The sequence below is a fragment of the Calliopsis andreniformis genome, unplaced genomic scaffold (assembly GCF_051401765.1).
Source record: "Calliopsis andreniformis isolate RMS-2024a unplaced genomic scaffold, iyCalAndr_principal scaffold0022, whole genome shotgun sequence".
Lineage (NCBI taxonomy): Eukaryota > Metazoa > Arthropoda > Insecta > Hymenoptera > Andrenidae > Calliopsis > Calliopsis andreniformis.
The window spans coordinates 3903453-3925668 of NW_027480432.1; the positions used below are offsets into that span (position 1 = coordinate 3903453).

A 22216-nucleotide genomic window follows, 5' to 3' on the forward strand; every position below is an offset into this window, starting at 1 on the left:
TTTCTCCCTTTCCCTCTCTGTTCTCTTTTCGAACGGGGATTCGCCGGAATGTAATCGAAACGCTCGTTTTTCACGTTTCTAGAGCTGCCTTGAGCTAACGACGCGCCAGAATGTCGTTTCCCGGATCAGAGTTTCGAAAAAGTGAAAAAAGGGCTCAGCGAAATGGAAGAAACGAACTAAAAAACGATCAGTTCCAATAGAAATCTTACGTCGAGCACCATGACAGTTGCAGGAACCTTAGAAGTCGTCACGTTCCAAGCTACAATGGATAGACAATGTGTTCGCGGTGTGTGGCGTACGCGGGAGCCTTTGGAGTTGCTTTTGTTTCACGAATCGCGTGGAAGATTCATCGTTCTTTACTGCTTTTTCCGTTTTTCGAAACTGAGGCTTTAAGAAAGGAAGTTCGGAATATATTAACACGTCCTCAAACGCGCTCACTGTGCTTCTTGCCATTATGTTTCTTTTCTTTGTTCTTCCCGTTTAACCGGATCGTTCGTTCTTGGAATCGTATCGCGATGCACGTAGCTTTCTTTGAAAAGCCTTTCTTACAGAGACAATTGATAACCGTGCGTATATCAGTCTGCGATACATCGTTACGTTCTTGTCGTTATCGATCAGTGGTTGTCTCGTTCCTCAAAAATTTCGCTTCGAAGGTGCATGTATCACCGATCGACAACGACTCGATCGTTTCGCGTCTAGTGGTAGGCTGCGCTTTCTTTGAGTGACTTCGACGATTCGGCACTTAAAATTAGCGAAAATAGAGCGACAAATTTTCCTTCAAATCAGTTAAAAAAGACGATACGAGAATCGAAAGAAAATCAATCACATGTCTTCACTGGTCGAATTTCCTCTTCTAAAACGATCGACTAGCGATCGCTTCTATCATTCAATTTTCATCCCCTCGATGGGGCGAAACTAATTATAAAATCGTATAATATTCTCCGAATAACTCGAGCAACTTAAAGATCGATCGTTTTCAAGCGCTAAGTTCGAGTCGAAGCGTGGCTTGAGGTTCGAGGAAAGGCTCGGGCGGATCTAGTTTAAATTAATACACGAAAAACCCCACGAGACGCATGTTAGTTTCCTTGACTAGATTTTACCTCCCCTTTAGACGATTTATCGAATTCCTACTCGAGGTGTGCCCGTGTTAGTGTGCGCTTTCGACTTGTTCCCGATCGAAGATCGCGCCCGAGTCCTCGCCTCAAAGCACCAAGCACGAAAATTTCGTCAACCGTCAACGAATTAATGCCTCCTCATCGAGTATTGCCAGTTTCGCGTATCCTACCGTTCTGCTGACAGCAGCAAATTAAAAAACCAGTAACGTAGCCCACGATTACGTCACGGACATCGACAAACGAGGATTTGTGCGCGATCGCGATAAGATACGAGAAAGATGAGACATTTCCTCCAACGATGATCCGGGGTTTCACCGCGTCGGCTGTGATTACAGAGAGAAAATAAAAAATAGTCGCGCGCGTTCGAAACGGCAGAAGATTAGCGCGAAGAAAGGGGGCTTCGAGATAGAGGGCGTGAAGGGGGGAAAATTAAACAGATTCGTTCGCGTGGACCGAGAGACTACGTTTTCCGTTTCGAAAATTCCACGACAAAAGGACGCCTAAAAAATATATATATTTATATATATGTATATGTTATGTATATGAACGTGTATAAATATATAGATATATATATAGATACTCGATCACCGAAAGCTTCTTTTGTTTCTTGTGTCAAACGGTTACTACGTAGTACGCGTGTAATAAATTACCTAACTTCCGTGAAAAGGTTTCGTCCTGTTAAAAGGATTACCGTACGAGCGCAGCCTACCCGTTCTCTCTCGCCTCACTGACGACGATGTACATATATATATATATAAAGGTATTCATAAATTAGAGCTCCTTATAATATATATATGTATATATATATTACCTTTTAAATTATCGATTAATTAATAGTAATGTTAGTATATACAGGTACAGGTCTCGTATAGTTTGCAGTCGTGTCGTCACTGGTTCTTAATATCGTTCGATCGTCGCGTTTTATCGCTCGTTGTCCCTCGCGTGTCCTCGAATTCGCTGCTGGCGGGTGCCGACAAAGTCCGCCGCGGTTTCACTTTCAGCCGTCCATGCTCGCACGCGTAGAAAATGGTACCGTGATATCGCGAGGAAGAATGCATCCGTCGCGTTATCGACGGGCAACGTCCCTTTTTCATTCCTCCAAGTCGACCTATCTCGATTCAGTGAAATAGGTCGACGATTTCTGCGACCGTAGTCACAGAATGGTCGACAGCTCTCGCGATAAAAAAAGTGCAAATGTCGTTCCCGTCTGTAACGCGCGGCACCTTCGAAAGAAATGGTCTGCGGATGTAGCCGAACGATGGAAGTATTTGTGGAAGCGTAGCGATTTGTATACGAGTAGAAAAAAGTAAGATACCGCGTTAGGACGGTACCTTTTCCTAAGCATCGCTCTAGGATGGACCGTGGAAGGATAATCGAGAAGCTCGAACGACTTTGGTCTACTCTCCATCTATCGATTCTATCCGTGAATGGCAGCGACGACTCGATATAATGCTTAGAAAACCCTATTTTCGTTTGTTTCCCTCGTTATGTTTCGTCTATTCAGCGGGTTCGTCTTCGTTGGCGGCGCTACCGTAGAAAAAATATAGAAACGAGTATTTACAAGGAAGGAACTTTGTGTCACGCTCGTAGCTGGAATCCATCCGTCCACCCGCGACAGGAAAAATCGATCTTTGCTCGCGTCACCAGATTAACGTACGATTAAAGTAACCGGCTTCCGTGAAGAGCGTCTACTTAAAAGCTTTTAATTCCTTTCCGCGTGTAACAATGTAACCAAGCAACAATATCTATAACAACCACGAATTATATCTTTGTTGCACGTAATCTCACTCGGTTATCTATCGCGTTACACGATCTTCGTGCTGACTCCCCGTTCACCCACCTCCCACTCTCTCTCCCTCTCTCCCTCTCTCCCTCTCTCCCTCTCTCTGTCTCTTCCCCCTTTTACACAGAGTTTATTGCACGCTTGTTTGAACCGACGCGAACGAAACGAAGAATAAACACGGCTCTGGAGATTCTCTGTTCGCGATCCACGTGAAAAACGGGAAGCACGCACGAGTACGGTTCTCACTGCCACCGCGCGAGGGTAATACCGTTTTCGTATGTCGTGAGCAACTCGTTTACTATTCCACGGCTGGATTTTGCGTTGGAGCGAAAGGGCTCATACCCTCGTCCTTAGGTGCACTCGATTATGTGAGGCTGAGAGGTCTCTATGACGCTCGGTCGGGCCACCGAGTTCTCCAGGTTATGAAGCGACGTGGAGTGTGGCCCATGACCAGATCCGTGCCTCTCGTAATTGTCGATGTGCTCCAGTTCGCATTCCTTCGGCATGTTTCCTGCAACGAAAGAACGGTCTCCTTTAAGGCTGCTGTCACGATCGATCGAGCGCACTATATGTAGTCCTCGACCACTGCGACGCAGAAACCACCGAACTTGGAAGAAATAAAGATATAGAGGGAACGTTACCTCGTTTCGACCTATTTTTTTTCTTTGAGGATAATTTGTGCAAGATCAGTTCTACCATCTAATTCAATTTATACAGTACTGGTACTGTACCTCTTCTATGAGTAGTCTCTCGAGATAGTACAGGGGCAAGAGGGATCTCCCTCGCTCTGCCTGTCCCTCAACCCAGTTAATATGTGATCATTTTAGCCAATAATACCCTGTAGCTAAAAACGTATTCCTTCCAAAAAACTACTCAAGGAACTTTTCACTCTACAGTATGTGTATATATAAAAATACTGATATAATTAGTGCCGTCAATTTACCCTGTCACTTTTTTGACAGATTCACTTGTACTTATTTATTGAAACAAGACTGAAATTGTCAACAAATCGTCATATTAGTCTTCCACAAATTGTCCTCAGAAAAATTGCAAATATTTCCTCTATATCTTGCTCGAGGAATTCTCTCTGTTTCACTTACCGACATTCATGTCAGGCCCGTATTCGTAATACGTCGGCGAACCCACGGCCGCGGCGAGCGCGAGCTCGTCCTCGATGTTATTCGGCCTGCAGCTGGTCGTCTTCCAGTGGGTCCTAAGGCCGCTCGCGCTTATGTACTTCTTGTCGCAGCCTTGGCAGGTGTAGGGCCTCTCGTTCGTGTGTAACCTCTTGTGCAGCTTCAGGTGTACGAACTGGGTGAACTTGGCGGGGCAGAGGTCGCAAGCGTAGGGCTTTTGGCCGGAATGCAGTCTCAGATGCGTCTTCAGGTTTGAGGTCGAGCTGAACCTCTTCTTGCAGATCTCGCACTGGTGTGGCTTTTCGCCTGTAATAGTTCCTCTTTAGTCTCTCGAAATATAACACAAACTTCTACAGGCTTTACAACAGGTGTCAGAAATTTTAAGGGAAGATTCTACATGCTAAAAGAAGATGAAGATAAATGAAATTGCGTTTTAGGCTTCATTTCCAAATCAGTTGTTGGGAAAAGGCCTAAAATATGCGTAAAATGAGTCTGACTGGGGACTTATTCTACTGACTCCACTGCATATGATCTAATACACGGCAGTAGCAGAATAAGTCCTAAATCAGACACATTTCCATATAATCATTAAAATTTCTGCCATCACTTATCGAACACCCTGTATATCCACCTAAAAGACTCACTCACCAGTGTGCACGAGATGATGCTTCTGCAGATGCGCCAGCTGAGTGAAGCTCTTGGTGCAGACGTTGCACTTGAACGGCCTCTCGCCCGAGTGCGTCCTCAGGTGCACCTTGAGGTTCGACAGCTGGCCGAAGGTCTTGCAGCAGACGTTGCACTCGTAGTGCATTTTCCCGTCCTTCTTCTTCAGCGGATAGGGCAACGACCTGTAGCCCCTGGACCCTTGGGAGTTCGGGCTGAGCGAGCCGCTCTGGGAACAACCATGGTCGTCCGGGGACAGCGAGCTCGCAGGTGAATATCGGTTCAGTGACGACGAGTTCGCGTGGATAGTCAGACCAGGATGGTGTCCTAAGTGAAGATTGTGCGTGCCAGCGATCAACGCTTGGTTCCCGTCGATCTGCATCGTCGACGAGGTGGGCAGCTGGTGGCTGCTCGTCGCGGCCTCCAGCCTCCTCCCATCTGCCCTCTCGTAGACTACGTTCCCGCTCGAGGTCGGCGAGTACGAGGCGCAATTAATGGACAACGGCGCGACGTTGTGGTGCAGCGAGCCGTTTTGGTGGTAGATGCCGTATGGGTAGGACGAAGGCGATTGAATGGGCGAGATGGGCGACACGCTCTGGTTGCTGCTCGCAGCCGAGCTGGGGTAAACGGGGCTGGAATCGATCTGGCAGCCCCCGGAACTGGAGTAGAGGATCGTGGGGGTGGATGCATTGGCGGGGTTCGCAGACGGCGATGGGCTCTTGCTCTTCCTCTTGGTTGGGCAGCTGCTGGTCGTCGTGGATGAGTGAAGGTTGCTCGTGGACGTCAGGATCGTGCTGGACGATAGCACGTTCGCGCTCGAGAGATGATTGTTCGCGTTGCTGGACGAATGGATGCTTCCTGGATGGGACTGTAGGACGTTGGGACCGGTGCTAGAGTGAAGGTTCCCAGTGTTCGAGTGAAGGCTCCCTGAGCTTGAATGCAGGTTGCTCGTAGGGCTTTGCATCGGCAGGGGATTGTTGCCGCTGGTGGAATTGACGCACGTGTCGGCTTGCATGGGCAAGTTCGAGCTGGAGTCTGGGCTGCAGGGTAGGATGTTCCCGTAACGATGGGACTTTTTGTAGGAGTAAGCCATCTCCGTTGGACTAGACGGCGGTGGAGTCACAGAGTCCACGTGAGTCTGGTGATGGATCTGGTGGTGCTGGTGGTGCTGCTGGCTCCCATTGTGATGATGATTGTGACTGCTGTTGTTGTTGTTGTCCGTGCTGTTACGAAGGAGGATATTCTCGAGGATAGAACTACTTGGGTTGGTCAGATAGGTCGGCCGACCAGAGACAGGCAAATTCCCCTTGACCTCAGACTCATAGAAAGGTTTCGAGTTCTTCTCCGAAATTTCGTCCTCGTTCACTGTCGACAGAACCGCGTTCTTCTGTAGGATTATGGGGGACACTGGTTTCTGAAGCTCAGGGGTCACCGCTCTGCTCGACAGTTCTTGCTCCTTGTCCTTTCCATTACTGTCCAGGCTCTTCGTCGCCTGGAAGTTCCCATAGGTCTTCGAGATCTTGATCTTGACCTTCCTGTACTCGTTCTTCACGGCTGCATTGTCCTGCTTGAGCACTTCGTTGCTGCACACTGACGTCTTCGCGTTCTTGCTGAAGTCCAACACGTAGTTGTTCTCGGAGTCTGACTCGCTGCTCTCCTCTGGGGGCGTGAGGATCTCGTCGTGGTAGCCGTTCGAGTGATAGCCCTCGTCTGATCTGACGGAACCATCCGTCGGGGTCATCTGCGAGCGTCTCTCGTAGATCGACGAGTCCTTCAGAGGCGACACCACATCGACGGTAGGTGGGATTTCGGTTGGCAGGGTCGATTGTTGGACTTGTTGCCCTGAGGTACAATCAACGATTAGAAGACGTTCTGGGAGATTAATTAATATTGTTATTGAGCGAACAGTGCACTTACGTATTCTCTGAAGCATCAACTCCCCCGTCAGCGGATAATTGAGCCTTTCTGCGAACTCTCTGCAATACCAGACCAGAAGCTCTTGGTTCGGTAGTATCGGCTTGATTGTGTAAAAATAAATGTTCATCTGGAAGGGAGTGGGACGATCGAAATGAGTATCGACCTGATGAGAGCTGCGAACAAACGTGCTTTCGCATGAACTTGACTCACCTTATACTGGCATGCTATTAGGTTCTGCGATTCGGACGAATAAGCCGGGTTTACGTAACGCATCCAATTTGATTTCTGCACGTCATAGCCGTCGATGTAGTAGAACAGCTCATTGTTCTTGTAAACCTAGGTATGGAAACGCGAGATTTAGTTGACGCTGTTTCCGTGATTTATTCTAATAGCCAATCGTTAGCCTCTGGAGATAATTTCAAGGGAGTGGGACAGCAGGAGATACTGCAGGGACCGAGACAAATTACTAACTAAATCTTCGATGTTCGTAGCAGTTAAGCGACCGACCGCCTAGGAAATATTAACGATTTAGTAGCGAGAATCGAGAGGGAACCAAGTTCTCTATCGTAACTCATCAATTCGTTACGAGGCATCAATGGCTTCGCGGGTTTCGCTTTAAGGCTCGCTAGATCGGTTGAAACCAGTTTCTGGTCTTTACAGGCTTCTCTCTCTATCTTCCCTTTTCCCTTTTCCGTCTTCGTTTTTTTTCCAATCGAGAGGGAAAGACAGAAGGGGAGAAATAGAGAAACTGATCAGTAGTGACCACCAACACTCGCGAGATAACTGCTACGAGCTATTCGAACAGCCTCTTGAATGATTCTTACCCTCCAGAAGTATTTCCGGTTCGCGTCAGCCGGTACCGAGTCCTTGGTGTAGACCTGACCCACAAGGGGGCCGAATCTTGTCCCCTTGGGGATGTAACTGGTGCTCCAGACTCCCAAAACCTGCACGAACGAGGTTCAATCAGTCTCTGTCGCGATAGTTTCTTATAAAAGGTATTTCAGATAATTGATTCTAGCGCGAATTAAATTAGCGAATTTCGGTAGCCCTTTCGGGACTCTCACCGAGGAAGTCTCGAGAAACGATTCTTTGGCGGAGGAACGTACATCGTTGAGAGCCTGAGAAGGTTTCAGGACCAAGTTCCTCGGCAGGGACGCTTCCGCCCGATTGGTATCGCCAGGCGAGACCGTCACATCCGGTACCAAATACACGGCATGCTGCTCGAATTCCTCTTCCCTTAAGGTCGCGTGATCCCACTCGCTGGCTTCCATCCTTCACTGCACAGAAATGCATAAAAAAACGTTAGACGCGATGGAGACTCGGTAAAACGATCGAAGTGCCATTTTACGCTCGTTTAACATGTATCGAGGTATCTCATTAGTCTCGAGAATTAAAAGAAAAGTTCAATAGTATTTTCTTATAGTAGACTTCGTGTATCCAACTTTTCTCTATTTTTCTGCCGACTTCCATTCAACTGAGGAAGCGAAGTTCGCGTTATTATTAAAGCCAAGATACAAGATACATTATGCATTATTATGCATAATGACACCCGACAGCGCGTAGCGTTATAAATAGCCGAGATTCTTCTAAATCGATACGATCAATAATTCCAGCCATTAACTTCGGAACGCTGGAAGTGTGTGGACACGTTCCACGTGTCGGCGATCGCGAATGTGTAAAATGTTTTCCTTTGAGGACCGCTCGATTCATTTGTCAGACACCCCTCTTCCCCTTTGTTTACTTTTCTATGAAAGAATTAGTCACGTGATAGCCGCGAATATCGCGTTTTTCTTCTCGGTGAATCGACGATGGTGCAACACTTTAACACCGCGAAAGTGAAACCCGTCCACGCATTGATCGACTGCAGGGGTGAGAGGGAGGGGGACGGGGCATAAACTCCGAAGTCTGCCCTCCGCCTCTCACCCCCTGCCGGCCCACCCAGCCACCGGGGGTTTTCGCTACTCGTTGAATTTCCATTTCCGTGGAAATCGCACGCCACCAGCCCGTTCAGTATTCGTTAACTTTCCACGTAACTTTTTGCTTTTCAACCCCCTCCCCAGCGCTTCGTTGCCCCTTCGATTAGCAGGATATTTCTTTCTGCCCTCGAATTTTGACTGCCTTCGCAATCTGATTTACTGATTTTTCGGTGAATCATATTTTGTATTGCCTTTGAAGCTCTCCTTTTTTTCTAAGTCTAAAAATTATGGGGGAGTGTTGCTTTCTTTGAGGGATTAGAAGGCATACAGGAATTGAATAATTTGATCCATAGTTATTCTTTATCTAGCGTGATTCTTGTTTCATAATGTTAAATAGACTGTGTTTTCTAATCCGAAGATTAGACTTTTAGATAACTGGTTTTAAATTGTAGTCAGAAATTAAGTAGTGATAAAGGTCCCTTGCACATTCTGCTGGACTCCAGCTCTTGACAAAATCGATCCTCCTACAGGGTACGCACAGTGTTTTCACGGTGCCTGCAATTTTGAGTTTTGATGCCAGAATATTTTCCTAGACCCAAGAATAATCAAACCCCTTCGAATCGCCACACGCTTCCCCCAACATAGATCATAATTCTTCCCTTAACTCGTTCCCCAATTTGATCTCGCATCATAGATCGTCACACAGTACTCACGCCTTTTGGTGCATCGGTTCGCGACCTGCGAGTCGACGAAAGTCCAGCACCCTCTTCCCTCTTCCGCGTTGTGCTCTCGCGGCTGATTGCGTCCCCACTCGAAGGAGATGATTTTCGGAAAAAAAGAACGGTACTTCCTGTTCCGTTTCTTACGTGATCCTGTGATTCCTCAAAGAGATCGGCATCCCGACGACTCTGGGGGCACTCGGGAGCCTCGGCTTGCCTCGCGTTGAGGGATGAAACACGCCGGCTTTCCTCAACATTTATTTGAAAATGTCCCTCGGTCAAGGGGGAGGGAAATTTCGACGTCGATAAGGCCGATCGCTGCCGGCCCAGGCGGTCCTCTACCACCTATACGACGCTTATCGATTATCAGGACATCGAGGAGAAGATATTGGGATCGGCGCTGTCGTTGTACTCGGCCCGATCAACCACTGACACTCTCCCTTTTCGCTGTTTATCAACAAATATGGTCGTCGAGGCCTCGGTGCGGTTCCACAGGCCCCTTGGTCCTCCTCCTTTTATTTACGCAGCGTTCCACGCGACGTTGTCTCCCACGATCTCGGGGGAACTTCTTCGGGAAGCACTGTTTCTTACTACTGTATGCACACACGAACCACTTGGACGCACTTCACCTCTTTCCGTCTCGCAGCCCCTCCTCCACCCTCTCGTTACTTTCCCAGGTGTAACAGCCGAGACGGAAGGCCGCTCGGGCGTTCGAACGGAAGCGGTCGATCGACGTTTTCGAGCGGCTAGATTCGGAAAATGGAAAATATGGAAAATCGTGACACGACGAGGACGAGCTCTCCTTCCACCCTCCGCGACAGGGGATGATCCCGCGGTCGAGCACGCGGCGTCCGCGGTGCCGATCGTTCGACAAACAAACAAACGTTATTTTCGATCGACTGGATTTTTCCGCGACAGACACTCGGCTCGCGGACCTAAGCACGCGTTCCCGTAATTCCGCGTTTCAACCCTTTTTCGAGGGTTGTCTCCGCCTTGGGGTCTCTTTGGATGGCACACGCAGAGCAGTGTGTGGAACTCGGGTAGACCTGACCTAGCCCAACGCGAGTCGGCTTGGCTCGTCCTCCCCCTGCGTCGGTATTGGTCGCTCGCTATCCCTCTCTCTCTCTCTCCCTCTCCCTCCGTCCTTCTCCCTTTCTCTGTCTCCCTCTGGCCAACACGGACGCGGTGGTGTGCCAGCAAAGCTGCCAGACCAGAGCAGAGGTGGTGCATTTCTCTGCGCTGCGCTTTCGATCGACCCGTTGCCAGAGGTTCCCTCTCTCCCCCTTTCTCTCCCCACGGTCCTCCCTCCGCCACCCTCGGCGTCCTCTTCCCTTTCCCTCTCTTTCGCTCTGCACTTCTCGATCCTTTTCTCCCTTCCACTCTCGCCTCTTTCTCTCCCTCTCTCCCTCCTTTTCTCTCCACCAGCCTTTCGTCCTTCTTCCCCCTACTCGCTCCATCCCCTTCCCTCCTCCTGCCTCGCCCCTCAACCCCTTACGCCCCGTGCATTTCCCTCTTCCGTCCTCCTCCCTCAGCGACGAGTTTCCTCCCCTCTTCGTCTGACGCGCTCTCGTTACCCCTTTCAACCCCTCCAGGCTACTCCAGCGCGTGCAACCGTATCCCCTTCTCTTTCTTCTTTTCTCTCGACCGCTCTTCTCTCCCCTGTCTCTCCTCTGCCCTCTCTGTTTCGCCCTCTGTTTCTCTCTGGATGCTCCACGCTGTCGGCACTGTCTCTGTTCCCGTCGATGTCGACAGGGTGCATGCGCCGATCGCTTCTAAGTTTAATTCTTCGGATAACTTCTCGCGATTCTAAGACGCTCACCCCAGAGGCGGCTCGATGGGAAAAACGAGATGGAAATGTGTCGGTTCGGTGAAAGTCGGGGCTCGAGTACGCATTTTCTGTAGGGTTGGCGGTTCTGGGGAACTGCACGTTTTCGGTTTGGGGCGAAAGTCGAATCAACTTCGCAAGACGTCTCAGTTTTGGCGGGGGTGGTTTATGTAACGCGTGAAATCGATAAGACGACCGTGGGCGAATGATCCAAGGAGGGTTCGTATTTTTGCACGCAATCAAGTGCGTAGAGTATTGGGGGGATCGTGACTCACCTTCTTTATATTTAGTCTGACTTTAAGAAATGGGTGGAATATTGTAGAACCTATTGCAACTGTAGAGAGAATCGGAAGGAGGAAATCTTGAATTTGGGAAGCTGTTATCGCGTGGATTCTTTGCTTCGGGATTTTTATCAGGAGAGTTATTGAAGAACAATTTCTTCTGGTCTGGTAAATTTTCAAGCCAGACGGCCGTCTACAAAAATCCTGCTATGTTTTTCTTCCGTCCTTGTTTACTCCTCCTTTGAGCGCACGCTTTTTCCACGGTGCGTCCCTCTCACACGTTTTCTCCTCGTCCGTTGTCCTCTCGCAACCCCTTTACGGGGACGTGCATTTAACCCCAGCGCCACCCTTTACCCACTACTCCCACCCCTCTTTTCCCATTCACGGCTCGGTGCATACACCGATCACGTACGAGCCGCGTGAATGTAAATCGGCCCAAATCGATCCAGACTGGTCTAGAATCTAAAGCCTCGATGATTTTCTCTCCCCAACGATTTTCCCTGGAATACGTGCGCTGGCACTGGCCCTACCTCAACCCGAAATTCTAAATGAGACGAGTAATTTTCACTTCTGACCATTAGCCTCTAACACCACTCTTCTTCGCGATAAAATAAACGAGTTTTCTGTACATCGACTATCGATGATTTTCAATTGGAAAATTTACATCTCTCTTTCTCATTGACACTCACTTCTTAGCAGAGATATTTGGATATATGGTTAGAAGGAATTTGACTGGTTCAGAGTCAGGGTTACTCGAGATAATAATAATATGTATTTACGGGACAGATAACCCCTTGAGAAAAAGAAGAAAAAAGACACGAGCAGAAATGCGATATATACACATTCTCTAATAGGGATTAAAGTAACCATGGTATTCAGTATGTAATAATTCAGGATGATGCAGATTCCTGAATGGAACATTAAATTTAAATTCTTGAATGATGTCCTGGCAAGTAATCGGACCATTTAACACTCTATTCAGAAAGAGTACTTGTGCGAAGTTTCTTCTATACTCTAAGACGCTAAGATCTAATTTACTCCATATATAATCATAGTCGTGAGAAATCCTAGTAGTAGAGCACCCATTGTGATAAGCAGCTAATCTAAAGTATCTGTGTTGTTGCTTTTCGAAAGACTGAATACGATTATTATAGTAGAGAGACCAAATTATGGAGCAATATTTCAGAATTGGCCTTACCAAAGAGCAATAAAGATTGGTAACCCCATTTGATGAACGACCATCGTCTTACACGTGGCTCTTTTTCGCTGGTTACTTATGTATCCTAGAACTTGCCTAACACCTCGTAACAGAGGAACGAGGGTCGTCGAACTTTCTCGGTTCCTAATCCCAAAGACCGGTCTCGATTCCATCTGCAAGGTTACGTGAACGAAATCTGCCGCGCACAAAAGATCGATTCTCGCGAGGTAATACCGCCGTTCACTTCGTGAGGGACGTTCACCGTGAATGCCAGCGCACATTAGCCGACATAAACAAGTACGAGGCGGATTTTCGACAGCCTTTCATAATTAAAGTAGTTGTTGCTGAAATCGAGTTTCCTAGGAATATCTTCTAATCTTAATCACATGTTAAAGAATTTAACAATCCCCAATTCGAGTTATTTGCTTTTAAAGTTTCAATTTTGAACAAGTAGTCCTAACATTAATATATGGTTCAGAACATCCATAAGAATTTAATAAAAGAAGAAACAGAATGATTTAGTAATTTGTGCCATAGCAACGTCTTTTCTTCTTGTCCATGTCAATGTTTCTTTGTATCTATTAAGCGTAATTACGTGTGTATGTGTAAAGGGAGGGTAAAGGGTGTACAGACGTATCGAAAAGTTTTGTCACACCCTTAGAAGCAAGATAGCGTGGAATTAACTTTCTAATACGATTCTGCGGAAACAGCTACCTTAAAGAAGCTCCAGCTGTACATAGGAGCCACAGGTTGCAAGAGTCCTGGACCGAACACTGGTTCCAGAATCGATAGAAAAAAGGGCCCGTTAAAAGGATAATGAGATAGTTTAATTGAAGCATTTTTTCCAGCAGGCTCACTGAGCCAGGGCAAGTGTTTACCGCAGCGCTGCGACGAGGAGGCATTGCAGTGTATCGACTTGCAATAATTCACTCCAGGCTGTTCCTGAAATTAATAGAATATCGCGCTGGGCGTGATTTATTTGTAATTCGGTGGAAACGCCTCTGCCGGTTGAAATTAAATTTATAGTAGTAATTGCACGCTATCGGCCGTGCCTCTGTTCCTCGCCCACCCTTCAGAATAAAATAATTCCAGCTTTAATCCCGACATGCGTGCAGATTTTAACGGCAGCTCGCTTTTAATCCGCGCTCGTGCCCAGCGCGGACTACTTTCGGCGGAAATTTGAAAATAATTAAATCCGTCCGACCCGCGAGCCCTCCTCGCGCCACGGGTGGCGTGGATCGATTATTTTCACGGTAGAAATCCTCGAAAAAGTCCTACACGCGCGGCAGCTTTTCCTTGTGTTTATTCCCCGGTTGTTGACTCCACTCGTTTTTATCAATGGCGACGATTTCGCGATGCAACTCCGAGAGTGACTCGCAACGGGTATGTGGGCGAGGTCGTTCACCTCCCAGTGAACTCGTGTGACGAAATTTCGTCGGTGGCCCGGTCGAAATTTCACTTTTCGAGGGACACACGGAGAGACACAGGCGCAGAGCATCGCGAATTTCCACGTAGCTGAGCCCTCCTAGCGAAAGAAGTTTCCGCGTGAATCGCCGACGACTACTAACCCAGATACGTTCCCGGGTCGTCGATCTTTTCCCTCCTCGGAGGAACGACTGTACCAGATATATTAATTTCCTTCGGTTCGACCGCTTCTCGGGGATCCGTCAGGCTCGAGCACTGATCGTCACGATTTCGGGATGGCCCGACTTTTCGGCTGCCTTCGCCTGGGAACAGGGTCGTTGACCTTTTTTCTTCCGCTGACCGTTGCCTTGCCCGTGAATATCGGCGCGTTAATGAACCTCGCATCGGTGTTAACTGATTCCTGGAATCCGACAGAAACGAGTTTTCGTTGGACTCCAGTCTGCGAACTTTGCTTGTTGTCTTTGACTCCCTTAAGGGGTTTGCCCTACTGCGGCTCCCTCAGAACTGGTGGACTATGGGAATTCATTCTGGAGAAACTACCGATGCGATTTTATTCATTTTCAGTAATTCATTAATATACATGTCAGTATATATGTATCGAAAATTTGATATAAAAATATTAATATTTGTGGAAGTTATGTAACTTCACATCCAATTTTTTTTTAAATAAGATTGTATTTACTATGGCATGATCGATGATTTTTTGATAGCATTTTTTATTTACGAGATATAAGCAATTACAGTGCAAATTTGTGTGATATAATTGCGAAAAAAATTCAACCATTTTTTTCTCATGAATTAAACAAGACAACCAAAAAAGGCTCAGTCATAAATTACCAAAAGTGAATAAAACTGCATTTGTAATTTTTCCAGAATTAGTTCTCAAAGTTTTCATTACTTCTGACGAAGTCACAGTAGGGCACCCCTTAATCCTTCGTTTTTGAGTTTAGCTTCCAGGTGCCTTAGATTTGTAGAAAGGGAAATTAAAGGCCCCTGTCCTTCGTCCTCAGAGTATCGTGCGAGAGAAGGGAAACTCTGACGCAGTTTCTAATCAGAAAGGCGTAATAGCCTCCGCGAATAGAAAACCGAATGTGAACCGGAAATGCCGTGTCCATGGCGCCCATTCGAATCGACCCGACCCAGCGTGTGTGCAAGGTGCTTTACCTCTCTCGTGCCGCACTCTTCGTAACTGTTACTTTAGAGGATAACGGGCCACACGTGCGTATGCGTGTTTATCACGTCGATTGCGTGTACACAGGGGCTTCCGAGAATAACGGGTTGAAATTTGTCTAGAAGCTCGACAGCCTGGGACACGTATCCGAGTTGTTTACAAAGTTCATCCTCGCCTTCGAGGATTCGATAGTTGAACGAACTCGCGGCTGACCGAAGTTCGAAAGAAAGTTCTCGAAAATGAGGAGGTAGAGTCCATGAAACTTCCGACCGTCTAAGACTGTAAGCTAGAAAACTTGGTCGTCCCGTGTGAATTTCCGCGGTAGCTTGACCAACGAGGGGAGCAGTGATTCGAAAGGTCGGGAGTCGATAGAACGATCAAATATTCGCTTCGTGTTCGTGCTGGTTAAGAAAGGTCTGGACGCCTGTAAGAAGGTCGATGGTTTGCGCGGCTCGCTGGGGTCGACGACCTTTAAGGCTTTGAACCGGGACATGTTGCGTTCGAGCTTTTTGTAGAAAGTGCTGTTACCGCGACTGATCTCGCAGCGAACTTCATATCTCCGCGCTGATAAAAAGCGTCCTATCTTCCAACGTCGTCCAAAGAACGTCGCCTTGGACAGCCTGTTCCGTTAACCGATTTGAATTTTTATGACCGCTCGAAATCGATAATCGGACCTGTCGTCTCGCCTCAATGTCGAGAGCGATCTGGGATCATAGGATGGACGGGTGACCCTGGTCAGACGAGTTGTCCTGTTGGTTCCTCGCGAAAATCAAAGTCCCGTTTCCGCCGCGTTTCTCGAGCCGCGTCTTTAAAGGCCGACGCACTCTCGGCTGGTAGCAAAATGTAAACCGGAAAAGCAACGAGCAAGTGAATTAGCGAAGTGAGTTCGCGATTGCCTCCCTCCCCTGTCGACCCTCCCCTCTACGCCCCTGCCGCCGCCTCCACTCTTCGTCCTTCTTTCTCCTCCTTCCACCTTCCATTCTCTCTCGCCACGGATCTGAAAGAAGGTCTCTGCCGGTCATTGTCCCACTTGGAGGTCTACTTGGACTTGGACTTGGACCACACCATAGGCATGGTGCGCTGAGTAACGAGGTTCCGATACCCCCATAGGGGACCCCCTTTTGCGCCTATATTCTTTATACGCAACACGTCCGCGGCACGTTCACCGACAGGGGCGGACGGAGACAGTGGTCGAGCGGTGAACGAACTTTAACGCAACCGTGCTCCCAGCTATGCGAAAATCTTCCTAAACGAGCTACGTGCTAGAACCGTGTCGACGATGCCTAATGCAATTGCAGGTTTAGGAAATTGAATGGGCTGTGATTTGGAGGCAGTAGAGGAGTCAGGCTTGATCAGTATCCAGTAGTCGATCACTTGAATAAATATTAAATAATGATATATAGATGAGTACTTTAAAATCGTTATTTATTGAAGTGATCGATTATTGAGTCATAGTTGACTCAATACTCTCGCTTTAATTACTAAGTTCTTCTATGAAAGAAAATTAATTTAGATGTGAATTGACTATTAAAAGGTCCCTCTTTTTCTTCAGTTTAAAAGTATTCTTTCATTAGAAGAATCGACATCTTTAATTAAGTGATCTATTAATGACTACTGGGTCAACTAGCTTAGGGTTCAAGAGTTTGCCTTGAAATTTTGAGAGGAATTTGGAAGTACTTTGTAATCGACAGTGATATACAGGGATTCCTAAAGAACATAAGGATATCATTCCCCCACACTTCTAACAATTATCTAGTAACTAATCATCTGGGGACCTAGGCAGAAATCGACATATTTCTTCCTAATTTCTATCAGTAGATTGTTAGAACTTCGAAAAACTATACCTAAAATAATTATTTCTCCCAGGCGAGAACAATCTACTCGCCACTCTCATTTTAATTTTCCATCCCCTAAACCTTCAACCATTTCCCTTCAGTTATCTCCTAAGTCTTCCAAAGGGCCAAAATGTACGGAAAGCCTAGGACCTCTCAATGCAGAGGGTTAATCGAGTTATCCATATATCGAGAGTTCTGTGTCGCGAATTGGCGTGTAGGAGAATTAGTTCGACACACGAGCCGCCCCTGCATATCGCCACGTACCAGCGTCGAAACCGAACCGCGTCACTCGCCTAACTGTACATAGGCTTGTGTACAGCCAAGGTACCGTACAGGCACGGCGACGCCGAACGGTCGTAAAACCATGAATACGTGAACACGTTTACACGTGGGCCACGCTATGCTCGCGTCTATGCGTGTACAGGTGCGTAAAAGCACCGTTGGACGGCGGACGAAGGCGCGGCCAAAAGTAAAACCGAATTCGTTTTCGGTAGGACTCCAGCCGGCCGTGCCTCGCCTTATCGTTTCCCTCCTTCACTTTTCTCTGCAACTTTGAGCCAGCCAATTTTCCCCCCCTCCTTTTATCTCGCGGTTCCTTGTTTCTTTCATTAACTCTGGGAATACTGACCCCTGAGTCGGTGAACTTCTCGCGAAAGCTTGAAGAAGATTCTTGAAAACTACGCTTCTTGTATATTTATCCTGAATTCTTTTTGCAGAAGGAAACGACGAACATCTAACATATGGTATACTTGCTTTAAAAGTGACACGATATATCTTACGTTGAAAAGCTTTAGGGTCGTAAGATGGAAGACTTTTCGATCCTAGGAATACTAAAAGGGAGGATCCTGAAGCATAGAACTCAAAATATTAAGCTACGTTTACATTCAGCAACTTGTGGCGAACCTTCTGGCAACTGAGTTGGTGAACCTGAAGTTGATCAAAGTTGTCCCTGTAAACTCAATTTCAATGAATTTTGATCGACTATAGGTTCTCTGGCCAAAAGTTGCCTAATGCTAACGTAGCTTAGTATTTCGAATTCCAGACCTGAGGAACCTCCCTTTTAGTATTCCTGGGGTTGAAGTCTTTCATTTTTCCTGCTCCCTGAACCCTGGGAGTAACTGTTTCCCAAATGATTCAGAGGACAAGTTATCAGATTTCCCACGTCGACGCGGGGACAATCGATAATCGCGCTAATCGTATGCACTTACGAGGCAAGGTTCACGCGCACGTGCTGTAAAAGGTAACGCCAGCATTCGTCTATTACATAACCGAAAGATGAATCGAGCTGCGGGTCAAAGGCATCGTCCTGCCTCTATTCTCGAGCGCAGGACCTCGAATCGAGGGGAATTCGTTGAACCTTGAGAAAGGAGCATTGGTATCGAGCGGAGGCGAGCGTAACCGTTGCGCCGATCGTGATTAGTCGATCGAACTGGATGGCCCTGAATTCTCGCTATCTGTTCATCGATCTCGACAGGACAATGATAGTCGAGAGGGCTCTTTCTTCATCGTCGATCAAGTCACGAACCAACCGTGACCGAAGTCAATCCTTTTCCCTACTGAATCGTGACATTCTGAATCTGGGCTTTGGGAAGACTGAGAGTAGCCTAACTTCTTACTGATGTCTGCAATCTCGACATTAACACCTTTAGTTACCATCAGTAGCGTTAGCATGCATTGCTAGGAACTCTAGATAGAATATACAAGCTTTATGCATCTTGTTATAATCACTAGACTGAGGATTTTTCTCAATTTTGCAGCGTTAACAAGAAACTACTCAATACTAAAATACATTAAGCTAAATGTCTCAGTAGTTGACCATGTCTCGATCTCTTAACATCAACCTCTAGCATCAATTGTATCCAATTTCAGGCTTAAATTCTAATATAATAGGCACACCTAATTAAAAACAAAAATTAGTGCCATAAAACTACCCTCGCAAGCCAGTAAAAAATAAGCTACTTAAACTAGAAATATTCATAAAATACTATTATTGAGACATACAACTTGAAGTTACTTACTCGCTAAAACATATCTTCAAATCCCCAGAAAAATTCGTTTGCGCTAAAAACTGTGGCTGACCAGTTCGAAGAGTATTTACGGAAATAGGAATTTGCATAAAGAACCGCCGCCTAATCACCGGCGTTCAAGGAAGCCTCGCTCGTCTACGGGCGAAGAATTCTGCTGCAGGAGAAAAAGAAGTAGAATAGACCGAGCGAGTCTCGCAAAAGTACAAGTGGAAACGGAGGGTGTCCGGTCGGCCGTGGTGGAGCGGAGCTCTCCAGTGATTCTGGTCGACGTCTGGCCGTACGTGGCCAGCCGCTTTCAATGGGGACACGTGATCGGCAGAGTACGGCAGTGGTGGAGGTCGACCGGCTGGATTCGCCTGTCTTCCCTCTCTCTCCCTTCGTTCTGTTCTCGGCCGAGGACCTCCTCTACGTACGCCGTGGAGTCACGGACGACCGCTATATCATTTTCGCTACCGGCCTGCGCGCCTCGGTTCACCGTTCCCCTCGGTTGTTGAACCCGACTCTCTTCGCGCGCTGCATAACCCATTTTGTAATAGCACACTTCGAACGCACCGGTATTCTTCCCTCGGATCGGGCATCGCTCCGCCACTTGCCTGATTTCGGCCACTCGCAGCTTGCCTGCTGCACCTTCCGAGACGACTTGGCGCCGAGAGGGGTTGGGGAGGGCGAGTTCAGTTTGAGGGAGCATGAAAGTGTGTTTCAGAAATGAGATCGACACTTCAGGGAATAACTATTGCAAATTGTTTTGGGGTTTTTTAATTTTTCTTTTTATTTGTGGTTCTCGTTTGGTTTTTGTTGTCTCTGTGGAGCACTTCCTTCTTTCTTTTTTTGTATTTCTGTTTTTGCTCTTGTCACTATGACTGTTTTTGTTTTTATTTAAGAGGGTTCTTTGTGTTTTTTATTGGCTTGGGGTTTCCTGGCTCGTTCTATTTTTATAGTACTGTAAATTGAAGAAAACCCAAGAGGTAGAGGAGGCCTTTGGAGACCTCTTAGGGAGAGATCACTCTCATTAAGTAACCCTGTCCTAGAGACTGAAATTTGTTAATGTACACAATACTGAAAGTGCTTACGAAGAACAAGATTAAAATTCAAGTAGCCTCTTCAGAACAGATACTTATTGTAAAAAATTCTTAAGTAGTCAAGTCCTCTTAGAGTCTGGCTAATATTAGAAATCTGCGAATTTGAGAAAATTTATGACCCTAAACTTTTAGAACCCTGAGATCTTTTCCTGGTTGAGGTAGTAACATGAATTGTCAGAGATTTTTACGGTTACGAGTGAAATGAATTTGTACTAGGTCGCAGGTTTCCATTCTCGTCGGTTATTGAACTTGACTCTCTTCGCGCGCTGCGTAACCCATTTTGTAATAGCACACTTCGAGCTCGCGCCTCGGCTTCCACGAGGACAGTCGACGAGACTCGATCTTCCCCTTCCCCTCAGCTCCATGAATTTTTAAATTCAATCCCAAAGCAAACAGACTGGAGTTGAACAGGCCAAACGGTACCGTTCGAAATTCTCACTTTCGCGACCTCCGAAAGAAAAGCTCGTTTCCATTTTTCCCTCTCTCGGTCGTTGAACTTGAAAGGACCCGCACTGTTGCATTACAAAATGGCCAGCGGTATCTGTGCCCTTGCCGTGGACAAGCAAAAGCCCGCATACCAACGATTCTCTTGCTTTACGCAAAAAGTGAGTTTATAACTCGCGAGAGACAGGCGAAACAAAAGTAAGACGGTTAAACTCGTCCTGGTAAAAAGCAAACGAATGAGCAATCAGTTTGCGTTTTGCCGATTCCCCAAGAATGTACCGTTTCGAAAAATTCCCTCTGCATTCCTGCGATCTTCCCCCTGCTCTGCGTAACACATTTCGCGAGAACTCGCGCGAATTTTGACGGAAATGAGTTCCTTTTGTTCCACGCGCGATAACGAAGCTCTCAGCGTGTTATCGTATTTTCAGAGACACAAAGGATGGGATTACGGAATCGTGGGGGAGCGAAAACCGTCGCAGTCCTCACATGGTACGCGAAATAAACTTCTCTGAAAAGAGGAGCAGAAATTATTAGCGTCCGGGGCTTCAAAGAAGAGAGTGATAAGGGCCTGGCTCGCGTCACAGGCGTCGTCGTCGGAATAATTGCGAGAAGATAAGAGCCTCGGTCATTCGGGCATTGTGCTCGGCAGCGTGGCGTAAGGCAGGTCAGGGACTCTCCTATATCTCGCTCGGGCTTCTACTTTTTCAAGGATCACGGAAACACGGCGTTTCGGTCGAACGCGCGAAAACTTTCTTCCCCCATTGAACTTAAACGCCCCGAAAAACGAGCGAAATTCCGAGGGTCGAGAATGGGGCGGTTGAAATGGAAACGTGAGGAACGACGCGGGGGGGAGCGGCGAGGCAGAGGAGGAGTTTTTGCCATCGCGAAGGGAAGTGATGTTTCGCGGTCTGCCAAAGAGAATTCTAGTCGGGTTCGTTCGACGGAACACGTAACGCGCATTTGCGCTTCCGGTCGATACCTCCGGCCGATAAAGCGTTCCCTCGTAATCGTTGTGAAAGAGATTAAATAACGGAGTTTGTCCGTTTCCGCGTTGAACAGCACCAACTTCAATGTCAATGTCAGCCGCCCTTTCACCTTATATAACGAGTCGACTCGCTCGTTCGCTCCTGACTCCGACGCATATTACCAGCTTGACGCGTTCGCGAGTCTGCGTGATAAAACGAATCAATCCTCCTTCTCTAGCTCCTACCAATTACGTGAAATACTTAATTAAAGTCCCGATGGCAGCAAAATTTGACCAAAACGAGAGAGAGAGAAAAGGAAAGACAGAATGGCTCCTGAAAATGGTCCACGATACGCGAAGGATATTATACAAGCGATCCTTTTGAATTGCAAATCGGTTTCGTAGCGATCGGTCTCGACTGTCTCGCTGGTTCGTTTGAAGTCGTTCTTCGCGGGTACTTGAGAAAATGGAAATTCTGCGGGAGGTAACTTTTCTAGGTAAGTGTACCTCTTCCAGTAGTACGATGATAGTAAAGCGCGTTTATTGCCGCGGAGAGAGTAAAGGATAGCGCAGACACCATCGCTAATTTTAACCTCGATCCGTGATTGCTTGCTCGACCAGGTGACCCCGGAAATAATACATCTATTAATATTGTTCATTCCAAGCGCTGCTCGAACACATCCCTACTCTCGACCTTCTTCGTACCCCTGTTGGAATC

At 47.2% G+C, this 22216-nt stretch overlaps 2 protein-coding genes across 2 annotated transcripts in view; one reads left to right on the forward strand and one right to left on the reverse strand.

Moving 5' to 3' along the window:
* The window catches only part of LOC143186621 (protein FAM76A), a 44339-nt gene that overhangs the window by 4874 nt on the left and 17249 nt on the right, over positions 1-22216 (forward strand). The gene's annotated exons all lie outside the window — the stretch shown is intronic.
* Positions 3150-9752, reverse strand: Blimp-1 (PR domain zinc finger protein 1). The gene is made up of 8 exons (XM_076390295.1): positions 9244-9752; positions 7721-7891; positions 7439-7558; positions 6825-6950; positions 6615-6741; positions 4683-6539; positions 3999-4340; positions 3150-3409 (listed from the first exon to the last, which is right to left on the reverse strand). The coding sequence occupies exons 2-8, from the start codon at positions 7883-7885 to the stop codon at positions 3249-3251; spliced, it is 2898 nt and encodes a 965-aa protein (XP_076246410.1). The 5' UTR covers positions 7886-7891; positions 9244-9752; the 3' UTR covers positions 3150-3248.

Bases quoted from the DNA above. Each gene is read 5' to 3' on its own strand.
- Blimp-1 (XM_076390295.1), bottom strand. From the start codon at position 7,885: ATGGAAGCCAGCGAGTGGGATCACGCGACCTTAAGGGAAGAGGAATTC. The intron at 7,559-7,720 runs GTACGTTCCTCC...TCGTTCGTGCAG, and splicing joins CTTCTCAGGCTCTCAACGAT to GTTTTGGGAGTCTGGAGCAC. The intron at 6,540-6,614 runs GTAAGTGCACTG...ATTGTACCTCAG, and splicing joins GTTGATGCTTCAGAGAATAC to GGCAACAAGTCCAACAATCG.